The 25,320-nt window shown below is 43.0% G+C and overlaps 1 protein-coding gene across 1 annotated transcript in view; it reads left to right on the top strand.

Moving 5' to 3' along the window:
• The window catches only part of TMEM163 (transmembrane protein 163), a 224,187-nt gene that overhangs the window by 171,128 nt on the left and 27,739 nt on the right, over window positions 1-25,320 (top strand). The window contains exon 5 of the mRNA XM_032354089.1: window positions 12,107-12,203. Coding sequence (XP_032209980.1) covers window positions 12,107-12,203 — 97 coding nt within the window. The remainder of the gene's footprint in view (window positions 1-12,106; window positions 12,204-25,320) is intronic.

Raw genomic sequence — 25,320 nt, forward strand, 5'->3', positions numbered from 1 at the left:
CTTTTGGGCACTTGGTAAACCCTCAGGAAACAGCTCCCTCAGTCTCAAGATTGACATAGTGCTTATTCTAATAGGTGGTACTTGCACATTGTTTAAAAAATACACAGAAAGCGTGATGGGGTATGAAGGGAAAAGCAAGCCTCTCTTTCTCCTGTGTTTACTGTAGAGGCTGTTATCATGTTCTGTGCATAGACAAATAGTTATACATTGAGTAAATATTTAAGAAAAAGTTGAAATTGATAATTGATCTGACATGGAAAATTCTTACATGGCTCACTTTGAATAACCAGTTTGCCTAAGTAGTGATTCTGAACGTTCTTTTTCTCTTGAGAAACAGAGGCTCGCCCTGAAAACCCTTAATCTTTCTAAGACCCACCAGTCCACTTGCTTATTTCACTCAGGTGAAAATCATGAAACAGCAGCAGAGCTGCTTTGGATCTCCCAGGAACTGGTGGAAACCAGCCCCTCCTCACCTCCACTTCTGCCCTCTGCTAGCATCATCTCTTCTGAGGTTCATTGTGGAGTTACCTTCCCTTTGGTCTCCTTGCTTCTATTGGCCTGTTAGCAACAGCATGGCCATCGCCGTCCTATTTAGGTCATTTCTTTGATGAATCCTTTGTTGATTTCCTGTCCCACTCAGAGAAAAGGCTCCAGACCTGGGTATGACCTTGAGGCCCTGCATGGATGCTGTATTCCAGCCATGCTGGCCTCATCGCTCTTCGCTGAAGAAGCCCGGTTCCCTCCTGCATGGGAGCCTCTGCCCTCTGTTCTCTCCGTCCACAGTGCTCTTCCCACGTAGCTGCACAGCTCACTGTCCTTTCTTCTAGGTCTTTGGTCAGATGTCCTATCATCAGAGTGAAGCGTGACTACTGTATATAGAATAACACTCGTCATTCTCTTCCTTTGTGCTGGTCTCTGCATCCCGGGCTTATTTTGCTCACCTTCTTATTGTCTGACTCTTGCTGTGTAAGCTCTGTGAGAGCAAGGAATTACTCACTTTCTTGTTTGCTGCTGAATCCTTGCACTAGACTATAATAGGTGTTGATTGGTCTTGGTTGATGGGTTGAAAGAGCCTGGGTCGTGATTTTCAGCACGCAGTCCCCGTGCAGTGTCTGTTGGAAGCAGGGATACTGGGTAGGGTTTGGCAACTATTAGGGCAGCTGCTTTCTGTTCCTGTCTCTCCTTCCACCTCTCCACACCCCAGAAACAACAGTATGAGGTGTGGGGGCTCCAAGAGAATGGCTTCGGGAGGCCGGGCTCAGGAGCTGCCTCTCTGGTGAGGCACAGGGTATCTGGCTGTCTGGGCATTCCTCCTCAAGCCTAGCGAGTCCCCAGGAGACCCCCTGCCGGCCCCCACTCCAGCCTCACACTACCTACTCAGAAACGCGTACTTCCCTCTCCTCTTTCGGCCAGTCTCAGAATCAGGGTTGTCCTTGTGTCCTTCCCCACTGTCCGGGTCCAGTTGGTTTCCGAGTGCCATCAGTTAGGCCCCTGTCTTTGCCTGGCGATCCCTCTCAGCTGTCCTGGTCTGTGTATGGGGAGTCATCACTTTGTTTTCTTGGCCACCAGCGTTGTCTCCCAGCTGATCCTCTGCCTCTACTTTGTTTCCCTTCACTCCTGTCAAACCCACCCACAGTCAGAGGGTCTTTGTGAAGCCCAGATGACGCTGTGCGCCTTCCTTGCGTAAACTCCTCCAGTGACTTCCTGTCGTCGCTCAGAAATGTATTTCACCTTAATGACCTTCGCCCTATCTGCGTATCACCTATGCTGTTATCTACTGAATTTTTACCTAAATGTAATCTTAATTTTCCCCTAACGAATAATATCTTTGAAGGCTTGGGGTGATAATTGGGTTTTTCCCTACTGTGTGTTGAAATATGTACCTATTAAATACAACACTCTGGGCCATGCACCATCTAAGAGCCTTGGTTTTGCACCTGCCATCTTGGGGCACTTTCAGGACACAGAGGGACATTCTTCACATGGCACTTACATTGCTGCTCTCCTTAGGCCAAATGCTCCGGGAATATCCTCTCCCCTCCTTTTTTTTTTAATTGAAAATTTTTAAAAAATTGAAGTACTGTTGACATACAATATTAGTTTTAAGCATACAATGCGGTAATTTGACAATTATAGATGCTACAAAATGCTCACCATGATAAGTGTGGTTACCATCTGTCACCATGCAGTGTTATTACAGTATTACTGACTGTATGCCCTGTGCTGTACTTTCCATCTCCGTGACTGACTGACTTTATATTGGGAAGTTTGTATCTCTTAATCTCCTTTGCCTATTTCATCCATTCCCTCCCCTCATGGTAACTACTAGTTCTCTGTATTGAGTGGTCTGTTTCTGCTTTTTTTGTCTTGAGATTCTACATGGATGTGAAAGCATATGGTGTTTGTCTTTCTCTGACTGATCCATTTCACCTAGCATTATACTCTCTAGGTCTGTCCCAAGTTAGGTGAATTGCAAGATTTCATTCCTTTTTTATGGCTGAATAATATTCCACTGTGTGTGTGTGTGTGTCTGTGTGTGTGTGTAGTACATTTTACTTATTCATCTGTTGATGGGTCTTTAAATTGCTTCCATATGTTAGGTATTGTAAATAATGCTGCAGTAAACATAGGGGTACATATATCTTTTAAATTAGTGTTTTTATTTTCTCTGGGTAAATAGAAGTAGAATTACTAGATCATATGATATCTCTATTTTTAACTTTTTGAGGAACCTCCATATCATTTTCCACAGTGGCTGCACCAGCTTGCGTTCCCACCAACAGTGTAGGAGGGTTCTCTTTTCTCCATATCCTCACCAACTCTTGTTTTTGCTTGTCTCTTTGATATTAGCCATTCTGACAGGTATGAGGGGATATTCTCACTGTGGTTTTGATTTGCATTTCCCTGGTGATGAGTGATATTGAGCATCTTTTCATGTGTCTATTGGCCATCTGGATGTCTTCTTTGGAAAATGTCTGTTCAGGTCATCTGCCCATTTTTAATTGGAGTATGGTGTGTTTTGTTTTTATTTTTGTTTTAGTGTTGAGTTCTATAAGTTCTTTGTATATTTTGAATATTAACCCCTTATTGGATATATCATTGCAAATACCTCCTCCCATTCAATATGTTACCCTTTTGTTGATGTTTTCCTTCACTGTGCAAAAGGTTTGAGTTGGATGTAGTCCCAATTATTTATTTTTGCTTTAGTTTCCCCTGCTTGAGGAGGCAGATCCAGAGAAATATTGCTAAGGCTGATGTTTAGCAATTTACTGCTTGTGTTTTCTTTTAAGTGGCTTTATGGTTTCAGGTCTTACATTTAGGTCTTTAATTCATTTTGAGTTTGTTTTTGTGTATGATGTAAGAAATGGTCCAGTTTCATTCTTTTGCATGTAGCCATCCAGGTTTCCCAAAACCATTTACTGAAGAGACTTTCTTTCCCCATTTTATATCCTTGCCTTCTTTGTTGTATGTTAATTGACCATTCAAGCTTGGGTTTATTTTTAGGTTCTATATTCTGTTCCATTGATCTGTGTGTCTGATTTTGTGCCAGTACCATGCTCTTTTGATTGTTACAGTTTTGTAGTTCATTTTGAAATCTGAGATCATGATGCCTTTAACTCAGTCTCCTTTTTAAAGATTATTTTGGCTATTTGAGGTATGTGTGGTTCCATACAGTTTATAGGAGTATTTTTTTTTTTTTTTTTTTTTGCTCTTTGAAAAATGCTGTTAGCATTTTGATGGGGATTGCATTAACTCTGTAGATTGCTTTGAGTAGTGTGGCTATTTTAACAATAGTCTTCCAGTTCATGAGCATGGTTTATTTATGTTGTTGTTACATTATTTACGTTGTTTTCAGTTTCTTTCATCATTGTCTTATGATTCTCAAAATATGTATCTTTCACATCTTTGGTCAAATTTATTCCTAGATATTTTATTTTTTTTTATTTAATTGTAAATGGGATTGTTTTTCTTAATTTCTCATTCTGCCATTGCATTATGAGTGTATAGAAACACAACAGATTTATTTATTAATTTTGTATCTTGCAACTCTAATGAATTAATTTATTATTTCTAAGAGGGTTTTTTTGTTTGTTTTTGTAGAGTCTGTAGGATTTCTCTATATAGTATCATGTGCAGTTAATGACAGTTTCCTCTTTTGTACCAATTGGGATGCCTTTTCTTTTTCTTGTCTGATTGCTATGGATACAGCTTCTAGTACTATGTTGAATAAAAGTGGTAAGAGTAGACATCCTTGTCTTGTTTCTGATCTTAGAGGAAACGTTTTCAGCATTTCACCATTGAGTATGTTGGCTATAGGTCTGTCGTATGTGGCCCTTATCATATGTTCCCTCTAAATCCACTTTATTGAGTGTTTTTATCCTGAATGGATATTGAATCTTGTCAAATACTTTTTCTCCATCTACTGAGATGATGATATGATTTTTACCCTAACTTTGTTAATGTGGTCTGTCATACTATTGATTTGTGCATATTGAACTGCTCTTGCATTCCTGGAATAAATCTCACTTGATCATGAAGAATGATCCTTTTAATGCATTGCTGAATTCAGTTTGCTGATATGTTGTTGAGGATTTTTGCATTTATATTCCTCAGAGATGTTGGCCTATAACATTTTGTTTTGTTTTCGGTAGTGTCTTTGGTTTTGTTACCAGGGTAATGCTGATCTTATGGAGTGAATTTGAAAGCATTCCTTCTTCTTCTATTTTTTGGAATGGTTGGAGAAGAATGGTTATTAGTTCCTTTTTCCCTCCTGCTTTTCCAAAGCCTCTTTTCCTCATCCTTTTAAAAATTTTACTCAGTTTTTTAATTTCAGTATTGTTACCATACAATGTTCTAGTTTCAGGTGTCCAAGGGTATTAACTCTTCTTTAAATGTTTGGTGAAATTCACTTAGGAAGCCATCTGGTTCTGGACTTTGATTTTTGGGAATTTTTGATTACTATTTCAGTGTTGTTACTAGTAATCTGTTCATGTTTTCTTATTTCTTCATGATTCAGATTTGTAAGATTGTATGTTTCTATGACTTTACTTCTTCTGGGTTGTCCCATTTGTTGGCATATAAGTTTTCTTAGTATTGTCTGTAATTATTCGTATCTCTGTAGTATAAGTTGTAAATTCTCCTCTTTCATTTATGACTTTATTTAAGTCTTTTTTTTTTCTTGATGTATTTGGCTAAAGATTTATCAAGTTTGTTTATCTCTTCAAATGATCAGCTCTTAGTTTCATTTTTTGTATTTTATTTAATTTATTTCAATTCTGATCTTTATTATTTCCTTCTTTTTACTAACTATGGACTTTTCTAGTTCCTTTAGGTATAAAATTCAATTGTTTATTTGTGATTTGAGATTTTTCTTAATTTTTGAGTTAGGTCTGTATTGCCATATGCTTGCCTCTCAGAACTGCTTTTGCTGTGTCCCAAAGATTTTGAACCATTGTGTTTCTAATTCCATTTGTATCTGGGTGTTTTTTTTTTTTTTTAATTTCCTTTTTGATTTCTTTCTTGACCAATTGGTTGCTTAATAGCATGTTTAGCCTCCATGTGGTTGTGTTTTTTCCACTTATATTCTTGTAATTAATTTCTGGTTTCATATCATTTTGGTCAGTAAAGATGTGTGATATGACTCCAGATTTACTAGATTTATTGAGACTTGTTTTGTGGACTAACATGTGATCTGTCTTTAATAGCATGAACATATCCATGTGTAGCACCTCTGCTTTGCATTTTCACTGAAGCAGGGCCCCACAGTGCTAGGTCTTCATGCTTTTGCTCACAAAGTCCCCTCTGCATGGAGTGTCCTCCCTAGCCTTCCATTTTTTCTGCTTAATGATTCCTATCCATTCTTCTAGACCTAGCTTAAATGTCACATTGCAGGGGTGCCTGGGTGGCTCAGTCAGTTAAGCATCTGCCTTCTGCTCAGGTCATGATCTCAGGGTCCTGGGATCAACCCCTGTAATAGGCTCCCTGCTGAGTGGGGACTCTGCTTCTCTCTTTCCCTCTGCCCCTCTCCTCACTCATGTGTTCTCTCTCTCAAATGAATATTTTTAAAAAATATTAAAAAAAATAAATGTCACACTGCAGAGTCCTCTTTCCTTCCCACTCTGTCCTCAGGCTGTATCTCACCATGTTACTATGTTCATTTTGTTTCTTGCCCGTTTTCACATTCATAAGTAATAACTTCCTGTGATGATTTTCAAGTTTCCATCCTACATTTGTGCTCTCCGGAGACTGCAAATAGATTATGTTTTCCTTAACTTCAAGGCTTGGCGTGTAGACCTTAAAATGTGAATGACTGAAGTACAAATTCCCTTCTAAAAAAAAATGCAGTTGCCCCTGGTGGAGCTGTAGCTGTGGCTGTGATTGGCTGACAATAGATGAGAACAAGAGTGAGACTTGGCTTGGGAACCCAGGGAGTGGGAGGGGTTTACTGCATGGAAGGAAGTGATGCATTTGTTAGCGGAGAATACTAAAGGCATGGTGCTGCTGTGCAACAGCAGAGGCTGCCAGGCCACATAAATTTACCTGATCCTGATGAGAAGCTTTTGGGTTTCTCTCTCTTCCTTCCTCCTTCCCTCTCCCCATCTTCCCTTCCTCTCTTTCTTCATTTTTCTTTCCTTATTGAGAAACTATATAGAGAGTACAGAGTACTGATAGATAGAGACAACATACCTATGTACATATGCCCTGATGAATCTGTATTTTCAGCACAACCTTGAGTGCTCCACCGTCTGATATGTAACTATTTACATGCGCCCATTTAAATTATAATTAATTGAAAGTAATTAAAATGAAAATTCCATTTCTTCAGTTGCTCTAGCTACATTTGAAGAATCAGTAGCCACCATACTGGACAGTGAGAAATAGAGCACTCCATCATCACAGAAAATTCTATTGTACTACATTGTTGTAGAATCTAATTCTCTTATAAATTCCTCATGCTGACTTTTGTCTTTGCCATTGAAGCTAGGAAAAACAGTCCCGTGTAAGTAAGATTTTAATTGGGTGGGTCTTAGCTTGTACATTCATACAGATATAAACCAAGGGCCATTTGTTGAGGAAGGTGGTTACATGTGAGTTGGTGGTTACACATTGAGGTGAGGGACGATCTTACCATGGAGAATGTATGGACCGCTTTCCTGGAGACCTCTGGTCTGAGGAACCATTCACACCACAGCCTGTTCACTGTGTAGCAGATGGATGAGGATGAAGGTAGAGAAGAGAGATGGGGATATGGGTGTGAAAGGAGGTGGGGTCTAGAGCTTAGGAGAATGAAGGGAGGGGGAAGATGGTGGTCTTGAATTACTGTTCGGTGTGGGCAGTATAGAGAATGAGGCGTGGCTCATTCCTCACTTTCTCCTTCCCTTTTTCTTGCCTTCAAATGGACTTTTGGGCTTTATTTAAAATGGCAGAGCACATGAAGGGAGAGAGAATCTAGCTAGGATAAAATAACACCAGAGACTGTGCATCCCTAAGTACTATGTTTATGCTCATCACCTGTCTTTTATTTTTCATTACTTCACATTTGAACAATGGCCCAGATTACAAGTGCTTTGGGCACCAGGATGAAAGATGATAAATAAAACATTGGCACTTTAAGCTGTGGACTGAACTGATTAATTAACCAGGGCTGCTGTGTTTTAGGTCTTTTGTAAATTAGGGGATGACTAGACAAAACTTCTCCTGTTTGGCTGTTTGGATGTGATAGAAAGTAATTTAGAACTGGTATAGACTCGGGCTTTATTAATGGGAATCACAGACCTCCAAACCTACAATTGACAAGGGACCAAATTTTCAACCTGACATCATTTTGGTTGTGAGAGAGTATCTGTCAGTAGGTTTTGCCCTTATAATTTCATTGGCAAAAAATATTAATGCTTACTACAAGGTTATTCATATAATTGCAATGTTGTGCACAATTAGTAATCTATGGCCTTTAGCAGAAGAAAAAGAGACGACCAGTGGCTTTAGTCATTTCTCAGGATTTTACTAGTTGTCTTTCAGATATTAAATGTGTCTTGGGGAAGACTATTCTAGGCTCTGTCTTGACTGTGCATCAGAAACACAGAAAGGGCTTATTAAAATACAGATTACTGGGCCCCATCCCCAGAGTTTCTAATTCAGCAGATCTGGGGTGGACTCAAAAATCGGCTGTTCTAACAAGTTCCCAGGTAATGCTGATGCTGCTGTTCTGTGGACCACTCTTGGACAACTGGTGGTCTTGTGGGAGTTCCAATTCAACTTCAGTTGGTGTTCATTTGGGGGATTATGTTGATGGAGGCATTGCATTTGCCTTTTTCTGACTCAGTGTTTTTCTCCACTGGGGTTTGGGCAGGAGAGAGAAGGAATTTGCATTCATTCCAGTGACTTGGCTGCTTGGTGCTGTCAGGCCCATGGACACATTGCCCTTTCCTGGCCAGGTCAGCCTCTCCTGGTGAGGTCCACGTGACATGCTGGTGGGGCAGCAATCCTCCATTGCTTCCCCTTCTGCTCCCTCCTAAACTAGGAAGCAGCACACGGTGACAGAAAGAAGCAGTATTTGTAGTGTTGGCTTCTGACCTAAAAGAAGCAGTATTTGTAGTGTTGGCTTCTGACCTAAAAGAAGCAGTATTTGTAGTGTTGGCTTCTGACCTAAATCTTGCCTGCCTCCTGGAGGCCACCACAGTCCCAGGGTGGTGGCCGTGTGAGGGTGCGATGTGGGTGCCAAGAGTCTTTGAGTGGCCAGGTGGTTGACTGGGGCTGGCTGCTGGGAGGGAGTCAAGAGATTGGGTTGTGTTTCTAAGTGGACCCCAAACTCCTTGGGTGACCTTGGACAAGCCTCCTAATCCTTGACGTCCCCATTATGACCATTTGTGTTTATGGAACACACCTCTTTCCTTCCCAGCTTGAAAAACAGCAGAAAAACAGAAACTGCGATCTGGTGAGTGGCCTCTAGGGCATTTATGCAGGGCTGTGCAGATCTCTGAGTGCCTGAGGACAAAGCTGCTGTGTAAACACAATATATTATTAATAAAATGTTAAAAAATAGCATCACACCCTCTGCTAATAATAGCCGGTTTAGGCTGGGGGAGCAGCTTTGATATGCAAGTTCCCAGCAGTGGTGAAGGAAGGTGACTATGGTGTTTGAATTTGCAGCACATTTAAAAAAAGATGAAAACAGGGCTTTACATTTTTGAGCATATTCACAGGTACGTTGCTGAAGAAAATATGATTATACTTGTGTAAAATTCAACTTTAATAAACCAAAGCATCAATTTCTTTTGATTTTGGTTACATTTTGGAGTGGTTTTATAAGGTGGGCTATTCAATAGGCATTTTGGCTAAAGTATTAGGAGTGTCCTTCCCCTTGTATTGGTAAGTGGCTGGTGCCCTCTTAAACTCCATGGGGGGAACACTTAGAAATTATCCAGTAATTACTGATCAGTTAGCAAAATCAGTTAGCAAATCAGTTAGCCCCAGATGCATATGGGGCATCTACTTTGTGCTCCTGTAGATATTGAGATGGAAAACTAGGGTTCTTGCCCTTAAGGGATTTGTAGTGTAATTTTCCTTCAAGATATATGAGCAAGATAGTATGTAAGGAGATCATTGCATCTTTTACGTTTTTCTCCTTAAGAAATGTAAACAAAATTCAGATCCACTCTTGGTGCATTATAGTGGTGTTTCTGTAGTCATCTGGAAAAAATGGGTTCCTGCAGCCTCACTGTTGGTTTTGTTTCTTTCCCCGGCCCCAGGGAAGTATGGAGATGAAAGCTCCCAGAGGATGTTGTATAAATTGTCTGTAGAAAGTCTAGCACCCAAGTGGTGGCTGCCATACCTGTGTCTCAGAGAGAGAAAACTGCTTGGTAAAAAAATACACTGCACATCTCGTAGGGACCCTTAGACCTCTTCCTTCCTCATCAGCTGTGGTGACCTCTCCCGCCTTGCCTTCTGTCCTGGGAGCTGGGGCTTCCTGTGCCACCGTGAAGCTCCCTCAGGGCAGGGCCCCAGCTGGGTCTAGGTGCAGGACTGTCAACCCCAGTGCCTCTGCGAATTGCCTAGGAGCTTTGACACAAATGCAGATGCTTGGGTTCACAGCCCCGAGATTCTGATACAGTTAAATTGGTGTGGTCCCTGGGCGACTGTTCAGAAAACTCCCTGGGTGAGTGCAGTTTGCCCCTGGGTTGAGAAGCACTGAGTTGGTGGTTGACTTTATCTGAAAGAGGGTATTAGAGTCTGTGGCAAATGCTCAGGAATTTTTTCAATGGAGAAAAGCTCAACTTACATTGGAGGCCTATCCTGACTTGAGGCTCTTTTTCTGTAAATGGGACCCCCCCCTCCCCAGAGTGTGCAGGTTGGAATGGTTATTTCAAGTGCTGGTCATAGTGGCCCATAGCTTGCTTCCCCTTGGGCACAGCAGGGTCTTGGGGGCCAGTGTCTTGGGAGCACTGATCCCCTGATCCCCAGGATTCTTCAACTTTGCTCAACTATGTCATCACTAAAGGGCCTCCAGTAGATGGACCTCATTCCCTCATGATGCCCCTCCTGGCTGCAGCCCCTTTTGCCCTATAGCTCTGCCAGGACTGGGATTACCAGCCCCAGGGCTTAGTGCCTCATGTCAGCGTTCTTCCCTCCTGCCACCGCCTTCGTGAGTACTTACTGCCTGAATTATCTTATCTCCTCCTTGAGCCAACCCAGGCTCATTCTGGGGATGTACGGTAGTCATGGCAGATCACTCATTATTGTGCATGGGTCCGGGTCCTTTTTTGCTCAAGATTCCCAGCCCATTCATTATTTTTCTTACAATCTCTATATTTTATGTTATGCACTAATCTGTGATGATCCTTTCCTTCTGTCTGTTTTTGAAAGACTAAAACCTACAATTGAGTATACACTAGAAGCCTAATGACTGGGCTCCAAGCAGCCTTATTTATTTCTGACTTCGAGGTTTGGGGGAGCATGTGTGTCCATGGGCTCATTAGGATTCTAATTAAGTAGGTGTTACGTTGAAGTTATGTGGGCAATTTTGGGTTGTTCTGTTACCCAGAGAAGGGAATCCAAGATGGACAATGCAAAATGATTTGATAGGTGAGAGAAAAAAGGGCTCAGGAGGCTGCCAAGTGATGGGGACATCAGGTTGGGATAGGAATGATCTAGAGCTAATGGTAGTCATTCATTTTTCTCTATTTTGGTTTTCATTTGGTGTTTTGACTCCTGTATTACTATCATCATTTCCTCATATTTACTTTCATTTTTCATCTTTGCTTCTCCTGCACATTGTTGCGTCTGGTTTGCCAGAGAAAGCTCCTCCATCCTGAGCTCCCCGAGATGTCCTACCAACCCCTGCCCCACACCCCCACCCCGTTCTCCTCCTGCCGTCTCCTGTGCTGGTATCTCTGTTGAACTCATTCTTCCTTCCCTCCTCTCCTTTCTTTTTAAAGAATTGCTTCCTCTTGGCATAAACACTCTACCTTTTGTTGTTACCAAATCATTCTTCCTTCCAGTCTTTGGGAAAATACAGTGGTTTCTATCATGTCATATTGGGAAGAGACATCCAGAATGGACTTTTCCTTTGTTTAGGCCCACATCAATGGGTTACTTACTTATTTATTTATTTGGATGCTCATTTTCATCTTCAGGTGGGAAATATTATTTCCATTTGACAGAGAAAGCTAAAAGAAGTTCAGTATTTTGACCAAGATCAAGCATATTAAATGATAGAGCTTGGGATGTCTCGGGCCAGAGCCTTCACTCTTGGCTATTAAACTCTGAACCCTCCAGCTGGAGGTGAACTGGCATATTGTGTTGGCAGGCCAAAGGGATGGATTTACTGTCTTTGAAATTCTTCCCATGTCAGCATTCATGGGATGCTCTGAGATCATGTAGGATGATGAGCACTTTTCCCTTGGGGTTGGTTTTGCTGATAACTTGGCCTGGGATCCTAGAGATGATTCAGTATCACTTCTGAGATTGGGGGGTGGGGTGGGGTGGTGGTCATGGTGGGCATGGGGTGAATTACGGTTGGGTCCCAGTACTTTGGGTTGCATTATTGTGTAAACAAGCGGAGCAGACTTCTCCCAGTTAAGAGTCTCAATGTTTTGTTTCTTTGCAGAGCCTGTGTCATCTTGGGGGTGATATTCCTTCTGTCATCCATATGTATAGTGGTCAAAGCCATCCATGACCTCTCAACTAGGCTGCTGCCAGAAGTGGTAAGGTCCTTTCTCCTTAACAGTTTTTCCTGGGCGTACTAGCCTCCCATGTTACCTCTTACGAAGGATTCACTGGAGCAGGTTGGGCAAGTGGAGAGAAAACAAACAGCATTTTAGGAGGCCAGAAGAACTCACTGAAGAGTGTGAATGACTTGGCAGAGTGAAGCCCTGGGCAAGAGGAAAAAACTTCACGTAGTTGAGGTGGTACTAGGTTCTGGGTTCTGTGTCTCTCTCCTTAGGCGTTTTGACTATTTTTAAAGCAAGATGTTTTCTATGTGAAAAGAAATGGGGTGTTTTTATATAGCAGAGTGATCCAATCCGTGCTGTTTGCATCTGTTGTTCTTTGTCTAGTCAATGATTATTGTAATAATAATAATTAGTCTCTTTTGCACCTTGCATAAATCCATTCACATTGGATTTCTGGGGCAGAACTGGCATTTGGATGCGGAAACTGGAGGGCACAATTTCATATTAAAATATGTCTTTGACTGCTTTGTTCTTTGGGTGAGAGCTATTACCTGCACTCTGATTCCTTTTGTTCCCTCTTAGGAATGCTGGCGGGGGGTTGGGTGGGGAAGGGATTTAATGTCTCCTATCAGGTTATCTTCATAGAAGGCAGCTGACTTACCAAAAAATGGAGATGCTGCCGTTATGATGATTCTCTATATACAAGTTACATAGCAATTTAAATGCAAAAATATGGGCTCTTCTTTTAGGATGTGATTTGATTTGAGTTTGACTTCATGCACCATCTTATGCCAGGCCTAAATTCTTAGACCATTCATTTAACTTTTAGAAAAATGTACGTTAGTCCTTCCTGGGGCGAGGTATTGCGTGTGTTCCTGGGGAAGATTAAAATGAAGTGGGACTTGATACTGCATTTAGGAGAGCTTCGGAAGTGGCTGCTTTAAGTTGCCACCCCACCCCCCAACTGAAATTGAGATCAGAGCTGGTCCTTTAGTAACTCACCAGGATCTTCATTATTTGTCGTCACAGCTGGCCAGAGGCTTATTCTCTAATATCTCAGTGAAAGCGAGGGAGGATGAATACCCACCCATGGCTTTCAGCCCGAGTTGGAAGCAGAGCTAGCTGAGGTGGGGAACGGTACGGTTTACTACTCTGTGTTCTTAGTCTCACGATTGCGATGCCTCGCCCTCCCCTCCTCACTGTGATCTCCCTCTGGCCTGGGATCTCAGACTTTTCCATCCTTTTCCTCCATCAAACTTGATAGCTTATGTTCCATTCTGTCAGAACCTGTATCTTAGCAGTAAGTATGATTAATTAAGATGTCAGTCAGGTAATTGCGTTTTACAGGGGATGGAAATATGCCTCCACTCTAAGAAATGTTTATCGGTGGGAATTTTCAGCACCAGGCTCATTGACACGTTCATTCATTTGGCATTAAAAATTAATTTGCAGCAGGGCTACTGTGATAAGGAAGGACAGCTGTGCTCATGGTCTTTTGCAGGGGCCCTCCTTGCCTTTCTCCTGATGGTGGAACCATTTTTATCTGTAAATAATCTCATACCTTACAGTGCAAATGCCCCTAAAGGAAGAAACTCACCAACTGAAATGCCATACCAGGATGAAAATGTCTGATGCCCTGTCCCACGTGGGGTTCGAGAGGGTGAAGGGCTCCATGATATCCCCCCAGACTGGCCCTGTCCTTAGAGAACTCATGCCCACTGCATCTTTTATCAGTCCTGGTGTGGGATTTAAGAATCAGACTTATTTATGGTCATCTCCTCAGAACCCTAAAGAAAAGATTAAGATGGTTTTATCGTTTGGTTTTCTGTCTTCAGCATTATGGAAAGATAACAAAGTTACGCGAGCTCCTGTCTCCAGAGAGAAGGCCTGATCAGCTGAGTGGCACAGGGGGCCTCGGTAAGGGCTGCCAAGTGGTTGCAGACTGTGTTTCCATCCCGAGTCTTTGGCTTCCCCCTCTCCGCTCTTGAAGTTTGGGGGAGCCCACGGGCCATCACCAGACCCCCAATCCCTGGCCTGTGGTCCTTCAGCACCAGCGTTTGTCCACGTCTAAATTAGGCTGTAATTTAGATCGGATGTAATCAGCTGTTCATAGAAGCCAGTCCAGAAAGCAGGAGAAGCTCAAGTGCCAGCAGTTGTCTGTTGGCAAGCCTGTGCCTGGAGGAGAGGCTCGCCCTCTAGTGGTGCCAGGCAGAGTTGCTGTGCAGGGCTGTGGACTCAGGGCTCTCAACGAAGTTTTCAAGAACCACTGGAAGCCTCTGTTTAATGTGAAATAAATTGGCAACTCATTAAACATTTTTGAAAACCGTGGTTGGGAGTGGGTAGGCAATTTCATATAGGTCAAATAAAGTATGCCTGTGGCGGTTGAAACCAGGGAGACTGGTCTTCAGGGTCGGGATGGCATGATTTTCCGTCCCAAGTTACAGCCTTGCCCTTGCCCTCAGTTGTGGAAATGCCTTTTTTTAAAAAAAATTATTTCAGTGTAATTAACATACAGTGTTAGATTAGTTTCAGGTGTAAAATGTAGTGATTCAGCACTTCCATACGTCACCTGGCGCTCATCACAAGTGAGCGCCTTATTCCCCATGACCTATTTTACCCATCCCACAGCCACCTCCCCTCGGTATCCATTAGTTTGTTGTCTATAGTTAAGAGTCTGTTTCTTGCTTTGTCTCTTTTCCTTTGTCCATTTGTTTTGTTTTTTTAAATTCCACACGAGTGAAATCATACAGTATTTGTCTTTGGTGGACGTATTTTGCTTAGCATTATACTCTCTACCTCTATTCATGTCATTGGAAATGGCAAGATTTCATTCTTTTTGATGGCTGAGTAATATTCCACTGTATACACACCACAACCTCTTTATCCATTTATCAGTCGGTGGACACTTGGAGGAACCCTCATGTACTGCTGGCGGGAATGCAAGCTGGTGTAACCACTATGGAAAACATCGTGAAAGTTCTTCAAAAAGTTAAAAATAGTAATCACATGGCTGGGTATTTACCTGAAGCCAAAAGGCTATGCGCACCCCTCTGCTTACTGCAGTGTTATGTATAATAGCCGCGCTGTGGACACAGAGCTGCCTTCATAGGTATGGTTTCCCTCAGGTTGTTTTTACTGTGGGCTTGTCAGAAGCAGCATTTTCTTAACTCCGGGCCTGTTTCCAGGTGGCTTTCTTTTTAAGGTAGCTGCACCCTTTTCAGAGTGAGAATCATTGCAAGGATGTGTATACTTTGAATACGAAATCTCTGCAGTTTGAAATTTCTCAGCCACAAAGTACAGTGACTCTGAGCTGTGGCGGGGTCACCAGGCCATCGGTGTCGTGCTGGAGAAGCCAGGCCAGCTGGGACCGGCCCCAGCACGGAATCTGTACCATCTGCTGCAAGGGCTTTATGACTAAATGGTGTAAGTCTGCTCCACGCAGGCTGCACGTGATTGCATTGGATCATCAATGAATCTGGTTCTAGAAGAGCCTTCTCAGAAACTCTGTGTGAACAGTGGTTCTAGAAGTCGGTGAGCATGGGCAATGCCTCAAGTGTAGTGGTTGCCTTATATCTGTGGGTTGCTTTGAGAAGAACATGGTCCTCTTCTTCTTTTCACCCCTGCCACACCTGTTTGGGTAAGAAGGGACAGGTGGTATGTGTCTCCTTTTGGCGGGATGTGGGGGCTCTGAAGCTGGAGTGATCTTCCCGGGGTGGTCAGCTGGCTGCCAGCAGAGCCTCGTGTCTCCTGGTCTGGGGCTGTCTCGGCTGCCGGTACTCTTGGGCGTGTATGGTCCTGTTCTTGAGCTTCTCAGGTTTGGCCCTTCTGGGTTCTCATGCTCCGAGGGGATGTTGCCAGGGCTGTCCTAGTGAAGATGTCCAGGGCCCAGCGGGTCCCATCCCTGGCTTTTCTGGCTACCTCCATCCCTTACTGTTCTCCGTGCACATTGTCCCTTGAGAGCCCCGCAGGCAGGTTAACCAAGAAGCGACGGAGGATGCCACGGGACTAGTATGGAAGGAGGGGAGTCATGGGATGCGCGGAATCACATGGAAGGAAGTGCTTTAAGGAAGCTGCTTGGCATGGTGGAGGGTATGTGGATGTGGACCTGCAGGCTGATGGAGACGGGGGTCCTGTCTTTGCTTCTTCTTGCCCAGGAGACCAGCACAGGCCAGTCACTTAGCCTCCCTGACCCTGCGCTTCCTTCTATGTAAAATGGAGCTAATACTACATCAGAGGTTTAGGATAAGGATCAAGTGAGCCATGTATTTAAAATAACAATCAGGGGGCACCTGGGTGGCTCAGTGGGCTGAGCCTCTGCCTTCGGCTCAGGTCATGACCTCAGGGTCCTGGGATTGAGCCCTGCATCGGGCTCTTTGCTCGGCAGCCTGCCCCCCTCCAACCCCACCACCTACTTGGGATCTCTCTCTCTCTCTGATAAATAAATAAATAAAATCTTTAAAAAGAAAAAAAAAAGGCATTAAAAGACAATGCTATTGTGATGGCTGCCCTTAACATTCTGAATTTTGATGTTTCTGAATCTCTGATTAGTGTCACCCCAGGTGGTGGCCTGAGGTAATTTCAGACTGAGCCCCTCATCCCTTTTACTTGGCTCCTGCTCTCCCCTGTGGCTGGCTAGAACTCCCTCTCTGGTTTCAGGTATCCCTGGCCAGTCTTGGGCCAGCCTTTGGGAGAACATCAACACGCTGTCAGAAGACCTGACCTCCAAGACTACCTCACCACTCATCGGGTGTGTGACTGGTAGCAAATCACGGTTCCTCTCTGAGTAAAATTCCTTCTGTGCAAATGGGGATCAGGCCACCTACTCTGCCCAGAGACAGAGAGGTGAATGATGTCGTGAATGTGGAAATGCTCTATAAACTGTCATGCTTTACAAGAGAGGGAGATGACCTTGGTTCTGATACCGAGGCCATAGAAGTCCCATTCTGGCCCGTGAGCATCCTGTCAGTGTTCTGTTTGGTCGGACCAGCTCATTAGCTTCTCCTGCCTGTAGTAGATCAAGACTTCTTCAGCTGGCGCTCTTGGCCAGTGTCTGCGTCCAACCTCCTTCTGTGGTCATGCAGCAGCAATAGTGATTACAGTTATAATTAAAATAATAACTACAGATTGGCTGTAAATAATATATGGCTATATGTTGATGATAATAAGTGCTATCACTTGAATGTCCACTAATCCCTAGACCCTCTGTCTAGGCACTGGGGATTCAAAGTTAAGTAGCAATAGTGACTAGAGTTTTCTCACCCTGCAAAGCCCTTGGCTTCTCATAGGAGTTGTTCCTTTCCTCTCTCTCTCTCTCATCTCTGTTTCCTGTGTACACCAGTATCCCTGGTTAGGGAGGAAGGAATTGAGAGAGAAAAATGCAAAAGAGGAGGAGGCTGTTAGGTCCCCCAATAATGGGTCTGTGATTAAAGGAGCGAGACTGATATAAAGCGAAGGTCAAGCAAAGCTTTATTCCGCGCCAAGCATCAAGAATCAGACCGGGGCGCCTGGGTGGCTCAGTGGGTTAAGCCGCTGCCTTCGGCTCAGGTCATGATCTCGGGGTCCTGGGATCGAGTCCTGCATCGGGCTCTCTGCTCTGCAGGGAGCCTGCTTCCTCCTCTCCCTCTCTCTGCCTGCCTCTCTGCCTACTTGTGATCTCTGTCTGTCAAATAAATAAATAAAAATAAAATCTTAAAAAAAAAGAAAAAAAAAAAAGAATCAGATCGAACATTTGGGGCCGTGCCTCTTACAGAGAGGGCGACCTCTCTCTGCTTCACAGACTAGCTTTTAAGGGCAAAGGCCATGTGGTTTGACCTGGCCATGCACAGGCGGCCAGTGAAATTGTAACACACAGAGAAAGCTGCACAGTCAGGTTACGTCACACATAAGTGACCAGTTGAATTACAATTTTCCCTAGTAGATATTTGAACCAGCCTATCACCTTGTCAGAATTGGTGCCCAAAAGGTACCCAAAGGGAAGGGCCTATACTCCTTGGTAACTAGGGAGACAGTATGCGCCCCCACTGATCGGATGTCTCGGCCTGACCCACCCTTGTATTTGGGCTTTGTTACCTGGGACTGGTTTCCGGGACTTGTTTTTAAGTAAGTTCCCTGGGGGAAAGGGGGCAGGGACAGTTTAAGTTTTAAACAACAAAATTATTGTTTAACCGGATGGAAGTGCTCTGGCTAAATAGGTCCTTACAGAGGCAAAGGAAGAAGGGAAAAACAACTTTGTGTCATAGGTCAGAAATGGTTGCTTGGCATAATTTTGATTCTTCCTTGACTAACAAGGTTGACCTCCAGGCCTCCCCTTGACCATTTCTCTGTTAAGCTCCTCAGATGCCAGCCCCCCACCCCCACCCCTCGCCAGAATGAAGGAACTTCTAGCAATAAAAGGGAAACCCTCTCAGTTGCTCATTTTCCTGCTCTGTTTCCTTTCTCTGGTCCTGCTGTGGTGGCTGCTTTCACTGCTCCATCGATGCAACAAGTGTTGCTGGGTGCGTGCCACGCTTGAAGGTTGGGCTGACTCTGCACAGCCTGGGATGTCAGTGGTGTTCCAGCAGGAACCTCAGAGGGGATTTCACCCTTAGGAACAAAACTGCAGCTACGACTCTCTTGTAAAGGATATTTTAGGGTTGTACTAGCAAGGTCACAGCCAAGAACTTTCCCCAAGGATCTTCCTACTTGCAAAAGTGACAGATTCTTGGATTTGTAGGCTTTTGATTTGTGGGATTTGATCTGTTCCCAGCCCAGACTGGGTAGTGCTGTAGGCTTCTTGTGCAACAATCTGTGATTACTGCAGACTGTTTAGCATTCAACCCTGCGCTGTATCTTGGGCTAGTGGGGGCTCTTTCTGCGCTCTTCAGCCGCTCGTTGTTATACTCTCAGTGAGTCTCTTCCCGATGCAGAGGATGGAGCCCGGTTGGCCGGTCTTCTTCCCACACCTCTGTTTTCAGTCTCCTCTCTCTCAGGGCTTCTCCCCTTCCCACCCTTAGCCCTTTGAGCTCCCTCCTTGCCCACCTCCTTAGAAATCTCATTTTCACCCTCATTCCCTCTCTTTATGGCATCTTTAGTTACTCCCTGCCTGCACTTTGTCCCCAGGCATTTTCTTTCCAGCCCTTCCTCCTCACCTCCAGCGTCCTGGGCTCCTGAAAGCTCTCTGTCTGGAGATAGCCATCCCTTCCTTCCCAGTCTTCCTGTTGCCTCAGTTTCAAACTCGACCTCCGCCCAGCCTGCCCGTGGTAGTCTTTCAAGCCCATTCTTCAAGGTGTCCCTTTTGAGGCAAATGTTGAACAGAAGGAAACGAGGGAGCGAGGTGGGGCCAGCAGTAAAGGTTTGGGAGCAGGTGACCGGCTTCACACAACTACTGCCCACCCGTGAGCTTGTCAGCCTCAGGTCACCTGAGGCAAGTGTCTCATCCACAGGAGGAAGTTTCAAAAGGTTCCCTCAGTCCTGAGTGAGTGTAGTCTTGCGGCTAAGGATGTGGGAGTTGGAGTCAGAGACAGAGATCCCAAGTCTGCCAGTTTCTAACTGGAGCATTCTGGGTAGGTGGTTGATCCTTTCTCTGCCTCAGTTTCTTTGTTTTAAAAGTGGCAAAAATGATGGCACTTTCTTTGTAAGATTGTTAAGAAAACAAAAAGATGTAAATGATAGGCTTAATGTATAACTATTGAATAAATGTTGGCTGATGTTGTTGGACTGAAGTAGTTGTTTCTTTTTATTTATTTATCTATTTATATTTTTATTTTTAAAAAAGATTTTATTAATTTATTTGACACAGAGAGAGAGATCACAAGTAGGCAGAGAGGCAGGCAGAGGTGGGGGGCGGGGGTGAAGCAGGCTCCCTGTTGAGCAGAGGGCCCGATGCAGGGCTCAATTTCAGGACCCTGAGATCATGACCTGAGTCAGAGGCAGAGGCTTAACCCATTGAGTCACCCAGGCGCCCCTGAAGAAGTTGTTTCTAAGGAAGTTGGAGGACCTTTAGTTCTGGAAGCCCAGGCTTTTAGGAAGTGCCTTCATGGATACTGTTCCTCGCTCAGGTTGTGTCATGCAATAGGATCTTTCTTGTGCAATTATCTATCTATAATTTCTGGATCCACCATTGGCAGTAGAGATACTCATCTCCAGTATGACAGGTTCACAAGTGCAACTCTAAGTTTTATTTTATTTTATTTGTATTATCAAATACTTAAAGAAATCACACACATTTGGGGTCCTCGACATCTCTTCTGCCAACATCTTAGCACTGTAGAAAGAAAGGCAGAAATTCGTGGTATCAGACATCAGTTGTGTCCCAGTCTTGTTACCTCAGACAGAATAATTCCATTGCCTCAGGAGGACTGACTTCTTCATTCGTCCTATAGCCAGGGCCCTACAGGCTTCTGAAGAGGAGAAATGAAACACTCATGAAATGGATTATTATCAGCTCCCATGAGTTCAAGGAGAATAGAGAGTCCAGAAATAGATCCACACATATATGGTTAGCTGGTTCGACAAAGGTGTGGAGGCAGCTCAGTAGTGGGAAGAAAAGTTTTGTCAGTAAATGCTGCTGGAGCAACGGGACAGCCGTCTGGACAGAAATGGACATCAGCCATCACACAGAAGTTAACCCAGAAGGGATCACAAGCCCAGTGTAAAATAAAAAACTCTAAAACTTCTACAGGAAAACAAAGGAGGAAATCTTAGCGATCGTGGGATAGGCACAGTTTCTTAGGTATGCCACAGAAACCATGAACCATTAAAAAACCATGAACCGTTGAAAATTGGAGTTTATCAAAATCGAAAACCTTTGCTCTTCCAAAATACCATTAGGAAAATGACAAGACAGCATGGACAACACTTCTCTATCAGACAAAAGACTCTATCCAGAATGTATAAAGAACAGTTTGATAATAATATGATCAGCAACCCAGTAAGGAGTCCTCCTTTCCATTTCCTCTTTCTCCATAAAGTCCTCATGTCCTATAGTGAAAGTTTGTTTTCCATCAGAATTTGATAGATTTTTATTAAGACTATTCCTTTATATTTTGTGAGCTTTCTTGCTCTCTTACGGGCTAATATTTAATTTTCTGTATGATTACTGCATAAAACTAATGTTATTTGAATAATGATCTTCTTGATTTTTGTTTTATTAGTTGATTATTTTGGGTATATTATATATAATGGCAGCTCCTTTCCAATTCTGATAGTTTCCTTTTTTTCTTATTTAGTAGCCAAGGTCTTCAATACAATATTGAATAGTTGGCTGCTGATTTTTGGAGTGACTATTCAATTTTTTGTTTGCTGAGAGGTATTTTTAAAAAATCACAAGTAAGTGTTGAATTTGGGGTACTATTTCTGTATATATTTTCCTTTGAGAGGTTAATATTTTGAATTAATAGTCTAATATTGAGACATCCTTGAATTCTTGGAATAAACCCTATTTGGCCAGAAAGTGTTAATCTTTTAATTCATAGCTCCTTTTCACTTACTATTTCATTTAGGATTCTTGCATCTCTGCTCATAAGTGACGTTAGTCTAAAGCACCTGCCCTTTCACACAACATATAATGAGTTACATATTGTTATGAAGTTACGTTAGCTTTTCTGTTCTTTTTCTGTGCCCTGGAATACTTGTAGTAATGTAGGAACTTGTTCCTTTAATTTTTAGTAGAACTTGCCTGCAAAATTGAGCCTGTTGCCTTTTGGAGAGGCAGTATGTTCTCTCTTAAGATCGTGAACTCTAGAGCCAGACAGCCCCAGTGCATTAGCGGTGATCCATGGACAAGTTACCTCGCCTCTTTGGCTTCAGTTTTCCTCTCTAAAATATGTGTCAGAGGGCACCTGGGTGGCTCAGTGGGGTCAAGCCTCTGCCTTGGGCTCTGGTTATGATCTCAGGGTTCTGGGATCGAGTTCCGCACCGGCTCTCTGCTTGGCAGGGAGCCTGCTTCCTCCTCTCTCTCTCTGCCTGCCTCTCTGTCTCCTTGTGATCTCTCTCTGTCAAATAAATCAATAAAATTAAAAAAAAAATATGTATAAGAAACATAACCTTAGTACCCACCCTGCAGAGTTGTAAGGATGAGCCCAGTTCATGCGTATAAAAAGCATTTTTAAAAAAGTGCTCAGCACTTTGTACTGAAACTGGTGTTTTCTTACTTCTATTATAATTACCAACCCTATGACTGATTTTTTCCCCCTGCCGTCTCATTTTTATAGTTGTGGTTTGGCAACAATTTTCAAAACGTATTTTTCTAGAAATTGCCTGTTTATCTAGGCTTTCAAATGTACCACATTAAAGTTGCTTATATTATTTACATAAGATTTTTAAAAAGATTTTATTTATTTATTTGACAGATAGAGATCACAAGTAGGCAGAGAGGCAGGCAGAGAGAGAGAGAGGGAAGCAGGCTCTCTGCTGAGCAGAGAGCCCGATGCAGGGTTCGATCCCAGGACCCTGGGATCATGACCTGAGCCGAAGGCAGCGGCTTAACCCAATGAGCCACCCAGGTGCCCTACAGAAGATTTTTAAAAAATCTTGGATCCATCTGTACTTACATGCCCTGTTTTATTGCTGGTGTTTATTTGTACTCTTAGTCTCTTAATCTCGTGTGCCAGAAGTTTATTCATCTCCTTAGAAAAGCTGCATTTGATTTTGTGGATCATGTTGATTTGCTTTCTATTTCATTCGGCTCTCATCTTTAGTAGTTCCTGCTATTTTGTGCACACTTAGTTCTGGGGGTGGGTAAGTGAGTTTTATGTTTTTTTATTTTTTCTTTTTCAGTTTTTGCTGTTGGTGTTCCCCCCCCCCCCGTTGTGTTTTATACTAATACAGAATAGTCATTTATGAAAGAAGCTGGCAAAAATAGTTTATGCAGAGAAGTGTGTTCCACACGTCGGGACCTCTGATGGAGCACTGCTATGTATATGTGTGAGAAGCCGACCAGATTCTCCAGTGACTGAACCACAAGTGAGAGCTCATAGGGCAACCATCAGACAGAGCAGGTGGGAAGCGGGGGTGTGCTACCCAGTGTCACGTCAGGTTCCTCTGTCTCCAGCTCTTCAATCCAGTGCTAACCTAGTGTTGCTGGGAAGGAGTTTCATGCAAGTGATTAGCAGCTATCAGCAGCTGATTTTCAGTGAAGGAGATGATCCTCACCAGTCTGACGGCTTGATCCGGCCAGTGGAAAGGCTTTAATAGCAGAGCTGAGACTTCCCTGAGGAAGAAGTTCTACCCAGGGAGAACAATTTCAGCAGGTGTCTGCGTCCCAGTCTGCCCTTCTTGATGGAAGGGGGTTATCTTGGGCTTGCCCTGCCAGCCCCCATGGTCACACGAGTCAGTTCCTTGCAGTGTCTCTCTTACTATTGGTCTCCTCCTGGTTCTCTTCCTCTGACTAATGTACTCACAAATTACTGCCTTGTAATTTCTTGTAAATTTCTTCTGCCTTGTAAATTACTGCCTTGTATTTTCTTTATGTTGAGTTTTGATCTTTATCCAAGTCATGCATGTTTATGATTTAAATGCCCTGTTATTCTACAAGGTTCATTATAAAAAATAACCCCTACTCTAGAGGCAGCCATGGATAACTTTCAACCTCGGCATCTCTAAGTAACATGCATATGTCGCTCCTCTGGCTTTGTCAGTTACAAGCATGATTTCTTGACTCCCTCCTCTGGTTGGCTTTTTAACCATCACCCATTGCCTGGTCCCCCCGCCCCCCGCACCCCCAGTACATTTGCATTGGTATTTTGTTTAGATCAATAGTCAGCACTATTATGATGATGGTGGTAAATGCTGTTCATAGCAGAGCATACTCTTGTATGATTGGTTTTGTTCTTTCCTGCATCATACATTGTATGTCCCCATATACTCATAAAATGAAAATGGATTATAAATTACACACAGACACACGTATGTGCTCATTATAGATCTCCTCAGTTGTCATCTTGAGATCTTATTCACTGTGATTCTGGGGATTCATTTTATTTCTCTCTTGGATTGTATCTTACTGGATCCCGCGTTGCTGTCTTTCATGATTTATACTACTGTTCTGGAGGAGCACCTTTTTAAGTAGCTTTCTAAGAACACACATAAGGAAGGCAAAATTTTTTGAGACTTTAATGTCTGAAAGTGTTGCTGTTCTATCCTCACACTTTATTTGGTAGCTTGCCTGGATGGAAAGGAGTTTATGAGGGATTAATCCACTGTCTTTTCATTTCCAGGGTTGCTTTTTAGAAGTTTAATGCTAGTCTAATAACCAATTTTTATTGTTGAATTAAAAAAAAAATTATTTGACAGCATAAGCAGGGAGAGGGGCAAAGTGAGGGGGAGAAGCAGGCTTAGCAGAGAGCCTGATGCAGGGCTGGATCCCAGGCTTAGAATCTTGACCTGAGCCAAAGGCAGATGCTCAACCAACTGAGCCACCTAGGTGCCCCCTTGTTGTTATTTTTTAAAATCCTTTTTTCCCTGTCTGGAAGCTTATAAGATCTTCCATTTGCCCTCAGTGTTCTGGTTTCCCCAAAGTCTGGTGATTATTGGCTGTCTGATAATATTTAAGAAAAATATATTTATGATTGTATGCGGGTGAGACTCCTGAAATATGATCTTAATGGTAGGGCAGGAGATTTTAACCTGGTTTTTGGCCCCTTGGATGGTATTTAGAGTATCCAGGTACTTTAATTAGAACGAAATTATGTCTTTATTTTCATTTAAACTTTATCTTAAACTTCACCTTTTCTTCCATCATAAAATCAGGCAATAAACCACAGTTGATAATATTAGAGTCCTTGGAACTTTGTCAGCAGTGAAAATCAGATATTGTCTAAGATCAGTTTTGGCAGATATCTCAAAATATTTTTTGTGCTTATCACTACATTACTGTCCTTAATCGATCCATTGTGCTATTTAATACACTCATTTAGAAGCACTTATTAAAGTGTAGTTTTTTATATCTTATGAGGTGCATGCCATTATAATTGGCTTCTTTTATAAGTCTTTATATTTTATTTTATGCACTTCAAGTCATTTTCTCTGTTCTTCTGGGTTAGTCAGTTTGGCAGGGTAGTAGGTAAATTCCCTTAATCCCTCTTCTTTTCAATGCAGTGACCTCTGTGTTCAGGGGCACGAGGTCTCTGGTGCAGAGACGCTTTATTTGGCTCTCAGTGGTCCAGAGGCTTGC

Source organism: Mustela erminea, chromosome 8 (genome assembly GCF_009829155.1).
Source record: "Mustela erminea isolate mMusErm1 chromosome 8, mMusErm1.Pri, whole genome shotgun sequence".
NCBI classification, from domain to species: Eukaryota; Metazoa; Chordata; class Mammalia; order Carnivora; family Mustelidae; genus Mustela; species Mustela erminea.